Raw genomic sequence first — 15,080 nt, forward strand, 5'->3', positions numbered from 1 at the left:
AATTACTCAACTCTGCCACCGCAGCATGAAAACAGCCATAGACCACACTTAAACAAATGAGTGTGTCTATGTTCCAATAAAACTTTATTTACAAAAAGAGGCAGCAATCTGCTGACCTCTGGTCTAGGACATTTTTTAGTGATTCATGCAGTGAAGTCATGCTTTCATTAAATATATACTGATTTCTCATATTGATATAGCATGCCATAGCTCATAAACTACTTTATTTTTTAAAAATTTATTTGAGGAGATAGCATGTGCACACATGTGCAGGGAGAGGGGCAGAAGGAGAGGGAGAGAGAATCCTCAAGCAGACTCCCTGCTGAGCACAGAGCCTGACACGGGGCTCAATCTTAGGACCCTGAGACCATGACCTGAACGGAAATCAAGAGTTGGCTGCTCAATGGACTGAGCCACCCAGGTGCCCCCATAAACTGCTTTAGACATTATCTCTTAATCCTCACCACATCCCTAATAGCTATGGAGGGGAGCGCAGTGGGCAGCCAACACAATTAATAGCCACAAGAGGCAAAAGACTGTTTTACAGTACTTCCCCACAAAACTTTGGGGGACTTTGTCAACACATCTAGGCCAGGGGTGCAAGGGTGGGCCAGGTGAGGCAAGCCAGGTGCCAGGGGCCGACCCTGCATTTGCGCCACCCTGAGAGTGAGCACCTGAATGCCTCCTTCAAGTTCATGCCCTAGTCGTCTCTCCTGCCTCACCCTAGTCCTGGCCTGGCTGGTGTGGACATTTGTGCAAATAATCTAATTTGTGTGAGACCATGAAAAAAATTGCTGCTGCTGATCTCTAAAGATTAAGAAACGTTCCATGGAGAAGGGGATGGTTTTGCTCAAAGGATGGCTAGGGCTTGGACAATAGGGAGTAGTGACTGAGGGCAGGCAGTCATACTGAGCAAGCACCTGCTACGTGCTCAGCCTGGTACCAGGGGCTTTCCCATACGTTTCCTTACCAGTTATTACGAGAGCCCTGTGGGTAAGGAATATGGCCATTCTATAGATTGGGAAACTGGGTCTCAGAAAGGGCAACCTCCTTAGAGTCCTGCCAATTAGGTTTTGAATGATATTTATTTGACCTCAAAGCCTACTCTATTTCTCTTATATCATTTTGGTGTGGGGTGAAATATTATAGAGGTGGCAGGGAGTGTCGGAAGGGTAGAGGTGGGAAGGAGGACAGGGCATGTGGACCAAGGTCCCACCGGGACCTGCCAGAGCGAGGCTGCCTGATCCCTCCTCATACATGGTATTCCTTCTCAGTAGAGCACATTATAAAAAGATACAATTATGACTTCAACTACTTTAAAAAATATTAATAAGTACCAAAAGTGTTTATCTCATTATTATAAACTATTTAAATTGCCCTTCTCCGTAAAGTGGTTTGGAAGGGCGGGGGGCACCTGGGTAGCTCAGTCGGTTAAGCATCTGACTCTTGATCTCGGCTCAGGTCTTGATCTTAGGGTCATGAGTTCAAGCCCTGCCTTGGGCTCCAGACCCAGTGTGGAGCCTACTTAAAAAAAAAAAAAAAAAAGAAAAGAAAGAAAGAAAGAAAAAAAAAAAAGCAATTTGGAAGGGAAGGGGCAGAATCAGATGGTAATTCTACTTAGAAAACCAACCAGATTTCATTCTCAATTATCCAAATGTTTCATTCTCAATTATCCAGAAGAGTAATCTTGCCTATTACTCTGATATATTTAACCTCGAATTCTTTGCGTTTTACATTTAAATATAGTCACCCAAACCACAACAATGAAAATAACTTGGTGAAACAAATATTTTCTATAAGATGTAAAAACAGTCTGTGGTCTCACACTGATCAGAAGCTTTGACAGTTATGTGTTAACGTCTACACTAATACACTATGAGAAAGTAGATGATAATTTTTATCAATGCCATTTGGTAGACACTTCCCAAACATGAGCTCCATGTGGGAAAAGCAAGGTGGAGAAAGACCAAGCAAGCCAAGATTTTGTTTTCTGTATAAAAATGTGGTAAGAGGGGCGCCTGGTGGCTCAGTTGGTTAAGCGTCTGACTCTTGATTTCAGCTCGGGTCATGATCTCAGGTCATGGGGTTGAGCCCCATGTTAGGCTCTGGGCTCAGTGGGCAGTCTGCTCGGGATTCTCTCCTTCTCGCTCTGCTCCTCTCTGCCCACCCCCGCCCCAACCTCCCATTTGTGCTCTCTTGTGTTTTCTCCCACTCTCTCTCTCTCTCTCTCTCTCAAAAAAAAAAAAAAAAAAGTGAGACTCCTCCATTCCCCTATCATAAAATGGGGGAAATACCAGTGTTTACCTCATAAAGTACTTGTATATTAAGCAAGCTAATACAGGTAATGAAGTGCTTAGGATGATGCCTGGTAGTTCCATGTAAGTGTCTGCTATTTTTATCAGGCCAGGTAGAGTCAACATGACCCTTCCGGTCTGATGCACCAGTCTTCTCTGAAGTCAGCCCAGAGGAGGAGCCTGAGAGCACCCACAGGGCTGACAGCCCATGTTGCTCACTGCAAACCATCGAGCCTGAAGGCAAAGGAGTTAACATCTAGATCTTTTAAGGGAAAAGCACAGTCTTGACCACTTGGCCATCAAATATACTGATTGGCTCATCCCAAGATTAGAATTTATTAGGAGTCTTTAGAACACGCACCTGCTGGGCATCCCTGCCTTTCATTTTTGTTTTTTATTTATTTATTTTTTAAGATTTTATTTATTTATTTGACAGAGAGAGACATAGCGAGAGAGGGAACACAGGCAAGGGCAGTGGGAGAGGGAGAAGCAGGCTTCCCGCCGAGCAGCGAGCCCGTTGTGGGGCTCGATCCCAGGACCCTGGGATCATGACCTGAGCTGAAGGCAGACACTTAACGACTGAGCCACCCAGGCGCCCCTCATTTTTGTTTTTTAAAGAGAAAATGGCCACACGTTGCATAGGCTATGTCCACTTACCCAGCAGTGTGAAGGTCTTCCGAGTCTCCACCATGTCTGCTCTGTCATTCACACCCTCAATGACGGTGCTGCCTCCCATTCTTGTGTAGTTAAATTCTTCTGCACTCCCTGAAACCAAAAGATTGCTGTCTGTGACACAGAAATTTGTACACACGTTTATCAGAAGGTAGGAAGCTCACACATAATACACTAGAGGAAGCACTTGACACACATCGCTCCATTTATTCCTTAGAATTCTATGTGACAGATGCAAAAGCTGAGGCCCAGAAAAGCGGCACCACAGCCGATGTGGGGCAAGAAGTTGAACACGGGCCTGTTTGACTACAAAGCTCCTGGGTTTTGTTCCCATATCTAACTATTTTACACAGCTTTACTGTGGATTACCGACCACAGAATAAACTGTACATGGTTAAGATGTAGACTCTGATGAGTTTTGATATATGTATACCCTAATGAAATCATCACCACAATCAAGAGAATAACCATAGGCACACCTAATACTTGAATAGTAGGTGAGTCTTCAGAAAGCTCTCCCAAATTCACTCTTCATACTCTGTTTGGCAGACAGGCATGGGTGTTATCTTTATACGAAATCTGATTTCGTATAAAGGAAATTTAGATTCTTCACCAGTGCAAGCAACTTCTCCACGACTGGAGTGTGTGCATTCAACTCCGACACACTGGACAATTCTATCTTCCAACACAGCACAAGCAACCAAGAGAGGAGAGCTGTGACAGCATGGGAATCAAGCTGTTTGCACTAAAGGACAAAGAGTTCTGCTGTCCCTGCAGTATGATTAGTTGGAACTATAAATAATAATGACCTCGAGTCATCAAGGAAGCTCAAATGATGACAGAGACACTCTGTCTCAGAAGACAAGGAAATATGTCATACATACTGGAAAACAGCCATCCAAGGATGTTCATATAAAGAAAAGTTTAGGGATTTGACAGCACCAAGTCCCAGGGGTCAGGAGGCCTTATTCAGGTGGTTCTAGCTAGATGACCATCATCACCCATGAGCTTTGAAAAAACCCCTGGAGTTGAAGAGTCTCTTCTCCTAGAGCCACCCTGCCCCTCAATCTATCCCCTTAGTTAGATGCATCAATTCTACCCCCAAAACCCAAGGATCTCTTTGGACAGAACATTTTTTAAGTGATATTACTATAAGAAGAAATCAACCTTGGGGCACCTGGGTGGCTTAGTCGGTTAAGTGTCTGCCTTTGGCTCAGGTCATGATCCCGGGTCCTGGGATCAAGCCCCAAGTCAGGCTCCCTGCTCTGCGGGGAACCTGCTTCTCTTTCTCTCTCTGCTCTTCCCCACCCCCTCGCTCATGCTCTCTCTCTCTCTTTCACTCTGCTCTTTCTCAAATAAATAAAATCTTTAAAAAAAAAAAAAAGAAGAAGAAGAAATCAACCTGGAATTTAAGCCCCTACATAAAAGAGAGACACTTCCATGCATTATCCACCACATACCCAATTTAAGATGTTTAAATTCCGACTGCTGGGCAGATGCACAAAGCTGATAAAAAATGTGGTAATTTCGTTCATTTTCCGACTGTAAAATAAAGAAAAGTCCTGATATTATACCAGCCCTTTACAAGTAAAAATATGAGGTTTTTAATGGAGGGGGCTTAGATGGCTAACCCTGATTGACAATTCTCTTCTCATGGACACTGACATTTACCTGGGTTTTTTCTTCTGGTCAATAACACTGTGACCCAACCTGTTCCCTCTCTGCTGCTCAAGATCACTTTCCAGATAAGGACGCCAGAGAAAATGTTATTAAATGAAAACATTCTGTGACATGAGAATAATGTAATTTGCACCAGTGAAATTTTTTAAGAAACTCCCTGCAATACAAGGCTTACTGTTACTCTCTTGGGCCAAAACTATGAGAATTTTCTCCACTTTACTGACAGAAAAGCCTTTCTCTTAAACTCCCCCAACTAGCTGTAAGCCCAGTCCCTTCCTGGTAGGAAAGCCAGTCTAACAGCTTTGTCTGTTTCAAGCAGTTTTTGTGTTCTAGAAAGATAAACTTGATTGTTAAACTCTAAGGATCTTTTAAGTATCCAAAATTAAAAATCATAATTTTTCCCTTCAGTGGATTCGTATCACTCCACTGATACTGCATCTGTCAATTTTTTGTTTTTAAGAAACAGAAAAAAAATAAGCCAAGATGCAAATGAAAGACAGGAAACTTTCTTCTTCAAGTCACAGAGCAATGTAGGTTGTCCAATGAGTATGTAAGTGTAAACAGTACCTTAAAAGTTGGGAAAAAGGAAATTTAACTACTATTTTTATTCTTACTTGAAAGACGACTCTGGATTTCTCCAGCAGGTAAGTTCTCATGTTGGCTCCTATAATTTGATTTCTCTCATCAAAACTGATTTCTGTGTATTTCCCAAACCGACTACTGTTGTCGTTGCGGGTGGTCTTGGCATTTCCGACAGCCTACAAAACACAGGCCTCTCAATAATGTTAAAAAGATCTTTGCACAATATACTAGGGGAGCAGTTTTAATAAAACCCAATCCTGGGTGCTGGGGAAAGGTCTGACTAGTAGAGGGAGGTGGGGGTGGGGAAGGAAAGCAGTCCAAAGCTCGCAGGGAGCATGACACATCCTCAGCCTGCCATTCAAAGCTCGCCTCCGTCTTGCTGGGAGACACTGGGCAGGATTAGAAAGAGCACAGGTTCTGATGTTTCATGGCTCCAAGTTCCTTTTCTGCTATCTGTACAATGCTAGAAAAGTTATTTTACCTTTCCAAGGCTCCATTTCTTTATCATAATATGGGAATAATATGCATCTTGCAGAGTTGGGAGGATGACCTAAGATAATACAAAGGGCCTCAACACATCCACGTCCTGAATATTACAGATGCTCACTTAAAAGAACACATCTCTCATCCAAACTTTATTTCTATCCTTATCTCTTACCACTTCCCTACTCAGACCTTCCACTCAATAAAAAAACTGCCCTCTCCCATCCTTTCCATGTTCTGGCATGATTTTTGCTTTTTTACTTCTACTCCTGAATTCTGTCTCTCCTCTACCCATCTCCCCCACCCCCCCTTCCTGAGAACTCTCCATCTGGAAGTACCCTTCTCATGCACACAAACTAATCTTCCTGCCCGGCTCATCATGCTTTCTGACGACACATATTTACTGAGTCCCAGCTATAGGCCACATGCTCGGGTGGCAAAGGTGAGCCACGTGGACATGGCCCTGTCTTTCTGGAGCTTACCATCTAGTGGGCAAGACCAACCCTAAACAAATAATCACACAAATTTATCCACTGGGCAGTGCCTCTGGACAACTTTTCTATTGCTATCTTAGATTGTGATCTATGTTTCCATTTAACTTTAAAGTACGTTTATGTTAGAGGAGTCTTAAGACTTGGGGACTGGGACTTACCCTTTTCCATCACTTCCTGTATTACCTGACATAGTGGCTTAAACAAAACAGGTGATCTGATACATAGTCATTGATGATTCTGATTTGAGAAAACAGAGAGAGGAGGTCTAGGAATCTAATGGTCTTAATTTTTTGCCGTGCTTCCAAATAAATCTAAGTCAATCCTTTTCCCATTTTGCAAAGCAGCCAGAGTTGGCCTCTGGGCATCCCCTGAGCCTCTCAGATGCCCCTTCTCCCTTGAGGGCTGGCTCCTTACTCCTGAGTGCCATCACGGCTGGCCTTGAACACACCTCTGACCTGGTTAGTGTTGTGCAGATGGATCAGCTCTCAGGGAGGGGAAGAGGAAGAGTCTTGATACGTGGCACTGGCCAATCTTTAAGGTGTAAATACTCCCACCATGACTGATGTCGAACTGCCAAAGGTTTAACAGTTGGCTTGCAAAAAAAAATTCTGAATATTTACCAATCAGCTCGTGAAAGCTGGTGCGCTTGCTGGAGAACACCACCGGTCTCAGCACACCAGTGCTGCCTATGGTTGAGGACATTTCCTTTGGGATAGAAATGCAGACAGGGGACTCCTGAAATCCGATTTCTAGCCCAGCAGATTGAGGAGAGAGCCTCGGCAGCAGCAGTCTCCACCCCAAGCTCCTCCAAATCCCACCAGAGAACAGGCCTCCTGGCTCCTTCCTGCCCTCACTTCCAGGGTCTTTAAAGGGGAAGGACTCAAGTTAGCCGAGACAACACATGCACCCACCAACCCACTTCTCCCTCATTCCACACTGTCGCCTGTGACCCTGCTCCCCACCCCCGCAGGCTGCATACCTCAGTTATGGGGTTCGACGCCAGAACCTTGTCCTCCACGTGGGTGTTAGTGCTGGACTTGCTGACGGTGGCGAAGTACCTCATGGCGTAACGAGCGGACACAGTCTTTCCAGCACCTGACTCCCCACTTACAATTATTGACTGATTTTTATTGTTTCTGAAGCAAATAAGAGTATTTTTAAAATGCTCATTTCTTCCTATTAAAAAGGCAATGGATACTCAGTAAGAAAAATGCAGACAAGCGGAAAGAAGGTGAACTGTTCCATTACTCTAAGGTAACTATTTTTTAACATTCCAGTGAATTTCCTTCTAGTCTCTTTTTTTCTATGTGATCAAGCTGAACACACAACTCTGCTTTCTGCTCTGTCCCCCATGTTGAGGTTCCCTCAGACCACTCCTAGGTCAGTGATCTGCTAGGTGGACCCACAGGACTCAGCACATAGCCATACTCGTGGCTAAGATTTATTATAGCAAAAGGATACGCAGTAAATCTGCAACGGGGAAAGACACAGGGGGACAAATCCAGAGGAAGGCAGGCATAAACACTTCATTCCTCCAGCAATGAGTTATGACAACCCATGGGAAGTGCTGTCAACCAGAGAAGCTCTTCAGAGATTCAGGACCCAGGGTTTTCACCGGGGGCTGATCATGTAGGCATCCTCTGCCGAGCACATACCAAACTTCCAGATGATCAGAAGGAAAGTAGGTGCTCAGCAAGAACTCCATCATTTACACAAACAATTTAGGTACAGTGCGTCACTCTCATCAATTAAGCACAGTGGGAAACTTCCTAAAATCCAAGTTCCCAAAGGCTAGCCCTGGGCCAACCCTGCAAGCAGGCCTCTGAAGATAGCTGTCTCGGGACCAGGTCAGCTCCTCTCTGTGTATCCCCACATAAACATAAAACATCTTAAAGACATTATTTGGAGAGCAATTATTCAAAAGGTGATTGGGAACATATGTGCTCAGTAAACCGACATGTTCTATATAATTTAGAGATCTTAAAAAAATGTAATCAACTTTTCATATCATGAGATGATAGAACCATACTATAATGCTGTTCTAGGTATCCAGCATCGCTTGTATACTAGGTACTACATGAATACTTTATAAGGATTCTCATTTAAGCCTTGAAAAAAATCCTACGCCACATATACCCATTTTACAGAAGACTACAATAGTGACTCAAAAAGGTAAAGTGACTTGACCCAGTACACAGAGCATGTAGCCTCCCTGTGAACACTGGGAGGACCTCAGAGATAGAGCTCCTATCTAAAAAAGCAAGCCTGTGAGGAGGTGAGTGACAGACACCCCCAGTATCCCTTGGCCAGGTAGAACAGGAAGGGGGTTCTAAAACCAGGCTCTTCTGACTCCCAGTTTAGCATCAGCAAGTCCAATATAAACCTACCTTATGTTCAGTACTGTTAGAATTAGACCTCAAGAGAAAACGGGCTCTTCGAGCTTGAACCTGGCTCAGCCCTACGGCTCCAGTGAGCTCATACTGCTGACACCCAGGAGCAGCCCTGGCCCAACAGGTTGTGAACTTCATTAACTCCATGAACTTCAATCACAGAGATGCCCACGAGACCTACAGGGAGCCAGGGCAAATCCCAGAACCATGGTTGTTTTATAATTGGAAAGAAACATGCTGTAGCAGAGACCAAAGTAATTGGTCATTAATTGGTAAATCTCTACCCAACATTTATCCTTTTCTTCCTTCTTAGAAACTATGTCTCAATTTTCAGTGGGCACACTGCTGCCCATATGAAAGCCTATATATCCCAGCCTAGGCATGGCCGTGGGATTAGGTCCTGGCCAATGAGCTGTGAGCAGAGGTGTTTCATGGAGCACACACTTCCCCTCTGACACTCTGTCGCCCAGAATATGGAGGAGATGGCTAAGTATTAGCCTGCCCCCAGGAGGAGAGCCTCACTCCAGGGACAGAGGATCTAGAAGGCATTGGGTCCCTGATGACTGGTAGAGGTGCCCCGCTAGTCCCAGACTGCCCATCAGCCCACCAGTCTTTTTTGCAGGAGAGAACCATACACAGCGACCTGGTTTATGCCACCATTCTTTTCCCCCGATTATAAGCAGTGAAACATGAATGGGTGCTCTCCGAGTGTCTGGCTCACAGATGAAGACACTAAAGCTGAGGAAGCTCAGATGCTGTGCCCGGGATTATGTGGTAAATAGTTAGCAGGTCCAGGCCCTGTGCCTCGGGTTTGCATTCATGAAATGAGGGCAATGATGGCAGCTCAACGGACCTCACAGGGGTGTCGCAAGACTTAAAGGAGACCACTGCCTGGAAAGTTCTTCTGCAAACCATAAAAGGGTCTACAAAGATAAGATGGTGTTTCTACTCTTCACACTTTACAGATGAGGACATTGAAGCCGAAGGAATAGTTATGGGAAAAATAAATTACACGTGGAGTCAAAAACCCTGAGCACACATCCCAGCTCTGTTTGCTGGGTGGACTTGGCGGGGGTGACCCCCAAAACTCAGCTTCCTGCTCAGGCATCTCCATCACAGGCCAGTCTGAGAGCACCCACGATGATGTACGGGAACGTATGCACAGTGCCTGGTCCACAGGAGGCTTTTAATAAATGTTTGCTAGCAAAACAAGAACTCCATGGGGCCATACAAAACACAGGGGGCAAAATTAGGATAAAACTCCAAATCTTCTACATCTAAAACCTGTGCTCATCTATCATAAAATTTTGCTGGCCCGGATGGGGGAAAAAGCTTAAGCAGCTCACAGTGGAGAATAAATCAATATTCCTCCAACCAAACACACCGCAAGAGAAGCATCTGCCATTCCCAGATGGGTAGGTTTGACTTTTGACTACCTAGAAGGAAGAAAAACCAGGAAACTTGGTCTAGACAGGTTACACATGCAGTCATTTGCTACTACGTTATAGGTAGTCCGCTCCACCGGAAGTCCCCTCTGGTCTCATGGTCACCTTTAATAAGACCAATGCCAAAGGTTTCCCCTCCACTGTGAGGGCCCAGCACACGCAGGGGCGGGGCGCTGGGAGAGAAAGAGGAAGCCCCGCCCAGCAGGAGGCTACCTGGCCATCTGCTTGTAAGCCTCTTCTGCCACCGCAAATATATGCGGGTCCATATCGCCCATGTTCTGCCCGCTGTAGGCGTGGATGATGGCATCTCCGTAGATCGGCAACTGCTTGTAAGGATTCATGGCCACCAAAATGATTCCTGGGGAAAGATGTCCAATGCAGTGCTGGGGGTCTTACTGCCACCTGCTTCTCCAGGTTCTTTGGAGCAAGCCCAGCTCTGCCAGTTATTAAACCTGCCGTGTGACTTTGGGCAGGTCACCTAATGCTCTGAATCTCAGTTCCCTGTGGATGCCACCCACATTTCTGGATAACTGTCAGGGTTGGAGGAGATGACAGATGGGAATGCCCTAAAACTGAAAGGTTTTACAATTCTCAATGTAAATATAATGATAACATCATTGCCCAAAATAAGTAATAAATGTATCAAATCCAACGAGAAACTCAAACATAAGCTTTATCCAGATACATTTTTCTTGGGATCTGATCTTAATTCTTGCGAAAGATTTTCCCCACCTTAGACACTTCTGTTTACAACAGACTCTTGAAGATCAAATGTGTGTGCTTGTTAGATAGAAATCTGGGCAAATGTCTAGGTCTGAGTACACATTTTGGCAGAAGTCAACATTTCTAACGTAAACATGAACTAAAATGTACTCAGGACACCCTAGACAGCAAGCGCAGTATTTCTGGGTCATCCCTGCTCTCTTAGAATCGCTCTCCTTACCACTGTAGGTGTAAATGAGTTTGGATTCTGCAAAGCGGACTCTGAGATTGTGGAGCACCGCGGGCTCGTGGAGATAGCTGAGGGCTGTGAGGTCATTCTCACCCACGAGGATGTCCGGGTTCCGAAGCGGAGGCAGGGATTCTGGATCAGTGGAATAATCCAGCTCCTGTGGGCAAAGATAAAATTAAAGTTCTGGAAGTAAAAGACTTGGTGTTTCTGAACTCCCGTCCTCTGTCCTATCTGCCCCCCTTTTGGAGTGATCCCTGACACTCTAAAAACAAACTTATGTACAGCAAAGAGAAAACAATTTCCATGACTGACTCTTGGGAAATGGGAGCCAGGGGACCAGGGTATTGGCTGTGTGCCCTAGGGCAAGTCACTCACCCTTTCTGGGCCCTTCTCTCCTCTGTGAAAAGACTGGGTGGAGCTACAGGACCTCAGTGAAGCCTCAGCGAGAGGTGCCAGGGAAGCCACATGGGCAGGGACGTGGGCACGCCATCCCCAACTCTACCACAGGGGGTCCACTTGTCCCCCACTTGTATGTAGTTTAGATGCTGAGCGCCATGAATGTTTTGCTTGAAACCAGTGTTCTGCTGGGTGGTGAGGAGTGTCTGAAGGAGCCCACGTGGGTGACAGTCTCTCTTTGAGAGGACCTGGGTGCTCCTGACTCCTGTCTTTAGCTGAGGGCTGCCTGTTCCTATCATCCTTGGCCCTGGGCTGAGTAACTTGTTGGGGATGGTCTCTCCTCTGCTGGATTTCACCCAGTATTCTGACAGTAGCTGCCTGAGTAGAATGAAAGAGAGGTTAGTAAGCCTTGTGGTGTCCATGCCACAGGTGACCAGGCTCCAAATGTCAGAATATCAAGGGACTTGATGACCACCTGTTCTTACTTTCTTCACTTTCATTTCACAGCCCGGGGAAGTGACTCGAGCCAAATCACCCCGCAAGCTTGTTTCCCTATCACTTTCCTAGGCTGCCTTCCTTTTGATCCCTGGTCCTGAAGTAGTTCTACATGGTGACCTGGCTGCCCCCTTGCAAGTGCCCACTGCGCAGACCCTCTGCCAAATATTTGGTGCCCCTCAAAACTGCCTTCCAAGGAGGGCATGACTACCCTAATTAACAGCTAAGGAGACCGCTTCAGAGAGGTTGAGGTCCTTGTCCAAGCTCACACAGTTCGTACGGATCTGGCTGGCTCTGAAGCCTGTCATGATGCCTCCTGTCACCACCAATAGGGTTTTGTTTGTTGGTGACTTGGTCGGTCTGTGTGGCTTAAGGAGAATGGCTCAGGGCAATCCAGGCCAACTGGATTGAATCATAGCTGCCTGCTCTGTTTTCAATGCAAATATATTCGTGGGTCGGCCCCAAGCAGAGTTATTATTTTTCCCTGTTTTACTGAGAAATAATTGACATAGATCACCGTGTAATTTTAAGGGGTACAACACGATGGTGTGATTTACATGTACTGTGAAATGATTAGCACAGTAGGTTCGGCTAAGATCCATCATTTCATATTGATGTAATAAAAAAAGGGGAGAAAAGAAAAAAGAAAAAAATTTTCTCCTTGTGATGAGAATTCTCAGGATTTAGTTGAACTTTCCTAGCAGTGTAGCCCCAGTCCGCATGCCATGCATGACACGCCTACCACTTATTAACTGGAGGTTTGTATCTTTTGATCACCTTCCTCCATTCCCCCTCCCTGACCCCTGCGTCTGGTAACCAGAAGTCTGATCTTTTTTTCTATGAGTTTTGTCTTGTTTTTTTAATTTATTTATTTTTAGATTCGACATATAAGTAAGATCATATAGTATTTGTCTTTCTCTGACTTATTTCACTTAGAATAATACCTTCTAGTTCCATCCGTGTTGTCACAAATGTTAGGGTTTTCTTCTTATGACTAATATTCCACCGTACGGATGCACATACACGACTTCTTTATCCGCTCATCTGTCGATGGAAACTTAAGGGGTTTCCACATCTTGATTACTGTGAATAATGCTGCTATCAACGTGGGGGCGCAGATACCTTTTCAAGTTAGTGTTTTTGTTTCCTTTGGATATATTTCTAGAGGAGGAACTGCTGGATCATATGGTAGTTCTATTTTAAAATTTTTGAGGGTTCTCCATTCTGTTTTCTATAGTGGCTGTGCAATTTATAAGCCCACCAACAGGGCACAGGGTTCCCTTTTCTTCACATCCACCCATGCATTTGTTACTTTTTGTCTTTTTGATGATGACCATTCTAGCAGGCATGAGGTGATGTAGATGGTGCCTTTGGTTTGCATTTCCCCAATGACTAGTCATGTTGAGCACCTTTTCATGTGTCTGTTGCCATCTGTGTCTTCTTCAGAAAAATGTCTGTTTAGGTCCTTTGCCCATTTCTTATTGTTTTTTTTTTTCTTTTTGATATTGAGTTTTAAGAATTTTTTTCAGCAGCATTGATTTTTATTGCTATTTTTTAAAACTTTAAAAATTTTTTTATATTAGTTTCAGAGGCACAATTTAGTGATTCATCAGTTGCGTATAATACCCAGTGCTCATTACATCAAGTGCCCTCCTTAATGTCCATCACCGAGTTACCCCATCCCCCTACCCACCTCCCCTCCAGCAACCCTCAGTTTGTTTCCTATAGTTAAGAGTCTCTTATGATTTGTCTCCCTCTCAATTTTCATCTTATTTACTTTTCCTTCCCTTCCCCTATGTTCATCTGTTTTGTTTCTTAAATTCCACATATATTTTGGATAATACCCCTTATCAGATGTATGGTTTGCAAATACTTTTTCCCCCTTCTGTGGGTTGTCTTTTCAGTTTGTAGATAGTTTTTTGTTTTGTTTTTTTTTTTGCTGGGCAGAAGCTTTTTAGTTTGATGTAGTCACACCTGCTTATTTTTTATTTTGTCACTTGTGTTTTAGGTGTCAAATCCAAAAACATCACCAAGACTCATGTTAAGGAGCTTTATTCCTATGTTCCCTTCTAGGAATGTTGTGGTTTCAGGTCTTACATTTAAAACTTTAACTCATGTTGAGTTAATTTTTTTTTTAAAGATTTTATTTATTTATTTATTTGAGAGAGAGAGAGAGAGAGAGAGAAACAGCATGAGAGGGGATAGAGTCAGAGGGAGAAGCAGGCTCTCCGCCGAGCCGGGAGCCCAATGTGGGACTCGATCCCAGGACCCTGGGATCATGACCTGAGCCGAAGGCAGTCGCTTAACCAACTGAGCCACCCAGGCGCCCTGTTGAGTTAATTTTTGTGACTGGTTTAAGATAGGGGTCAAGTTAAGCAGACTATTCTTAATCTACACATTTTCAAGAAAAATGCTGCTCACCTGTGATTTTTCTTTCCTTGAGTTTTTCTGTTATCTATTTTAAATCAATAACCTCCTTTTGGGGCGCCTGCGTGGCTCAGTTGGTTGAGCGACTGCCTTCGGCTCGGGTCATGATCCTGGAGTCCCTGGATCGAGTCCCACATCGGGCTCCCTGCTCGGCGGGGAGTCTGCTTCTCCCTCTGACCTTCTCCCCTTTCATTCTCTCTCTCTCAAATAATACAATCTTTTTAAAAAAAAATTAAAAATAAATAAATCAAAAACCTCCTTTTCCAGTTCAGCAACTGCCTCTGTGTGTGTGTGTGTGTGTGTGTGTGTGTGTGTGTGTGTGAGACGCAGAGAGAGAAAAACAGGAGAGTCCTTGGGGGAAGGGCAGAAAATGTAAAGAACATTAGATGAACAGTTGGAGGCACAAAACAGGCTTTGTCCTTCATGGAAGAGAAGAGGGGTAAGCTCAGGAGCAGTCTGGCCATCTGCCCTCTTACCCGCCTCTCCTGGGCTCGGGTTCAGAGCCAGGAATGTTGCTACCTGAAGCCCTGCCGATAGGACAAAGGCAGCAAGTGGCCACGGCTGCTACAGTTGTGAGATTCTTCTTCCTGGAGCCACGCGCTCCCTAACGAGAACCTGGACCGAGCGCGGGACATGCTCAACAAGGCTGTAAGGAGCCACTGGTGCGGAAGGGCAGGCTCCATGTGAGCACAGAGTGCTCCCTCCGGGTCTCTCTTGAGTCTGCACATGCGAGTGTGCGTGCACACACATGGATCATCTCATTTGGTCTT

The 15,080-nt window shown here is 44.9% G+C and overlaps 1 protein-coding gene across 1 annotated transcript in view; it reads right to left on the reverse strand.

Annotated features, from left to right (window-relative positions):
• The window catches only part of MYO5C (myosin VC), a 90,392-nt gene that overhangs the window by 62,845 nt on the left and 12,467 nt on the right, over positions 1 to 15,080 (reverse strand). Inside the window, exons 3-8 of the mRNA XM_021693732.1 lie at positions 10,984 to 11,149; positions 10,254 to 10,398; positions 7,185 to 7,341; positions 5,261 to 5,404; positions 4,427 to 4,508; positions 2,952 to 3,059 (exon numbers count right to left, since the gene is read on the reverse strand). Of these exons, the coding sequence (XP_021549407.1) occupies positions 2,952 to 3,059; positions 4,427 to 4,508; positions 5,261 to 5,404; positions 7,185 to 7,341; positions 10,254 to 10,398; positions 10,984 to 11,149 (802 nt within the window). The remainder of the gene's footprint in view (positions 1 to 2,951; positions 3,060 to 4,426; positions 4,509 to 5,260; positions 5,405 to 7,184; positions 7,342 to 10,253; positions 10,399 to 10,983; positions 11,150 to 15,080) is intronic.

The sequence above is a fragment of the Neomonachus schauinslandi genome, chromosome 9, assembly GCF_002201575.2.
Source record: "Neomonachus schauinslandi chromosome 9, ASM220157v2, whole genome shotgun sequence".
Classification (NCBI taxonomy): Eukaryota; Metazoa; Chordata; class Mammalia; order Carnivora; family Phocidae; genus Neomonachus; species Neomonachus schauinslandi.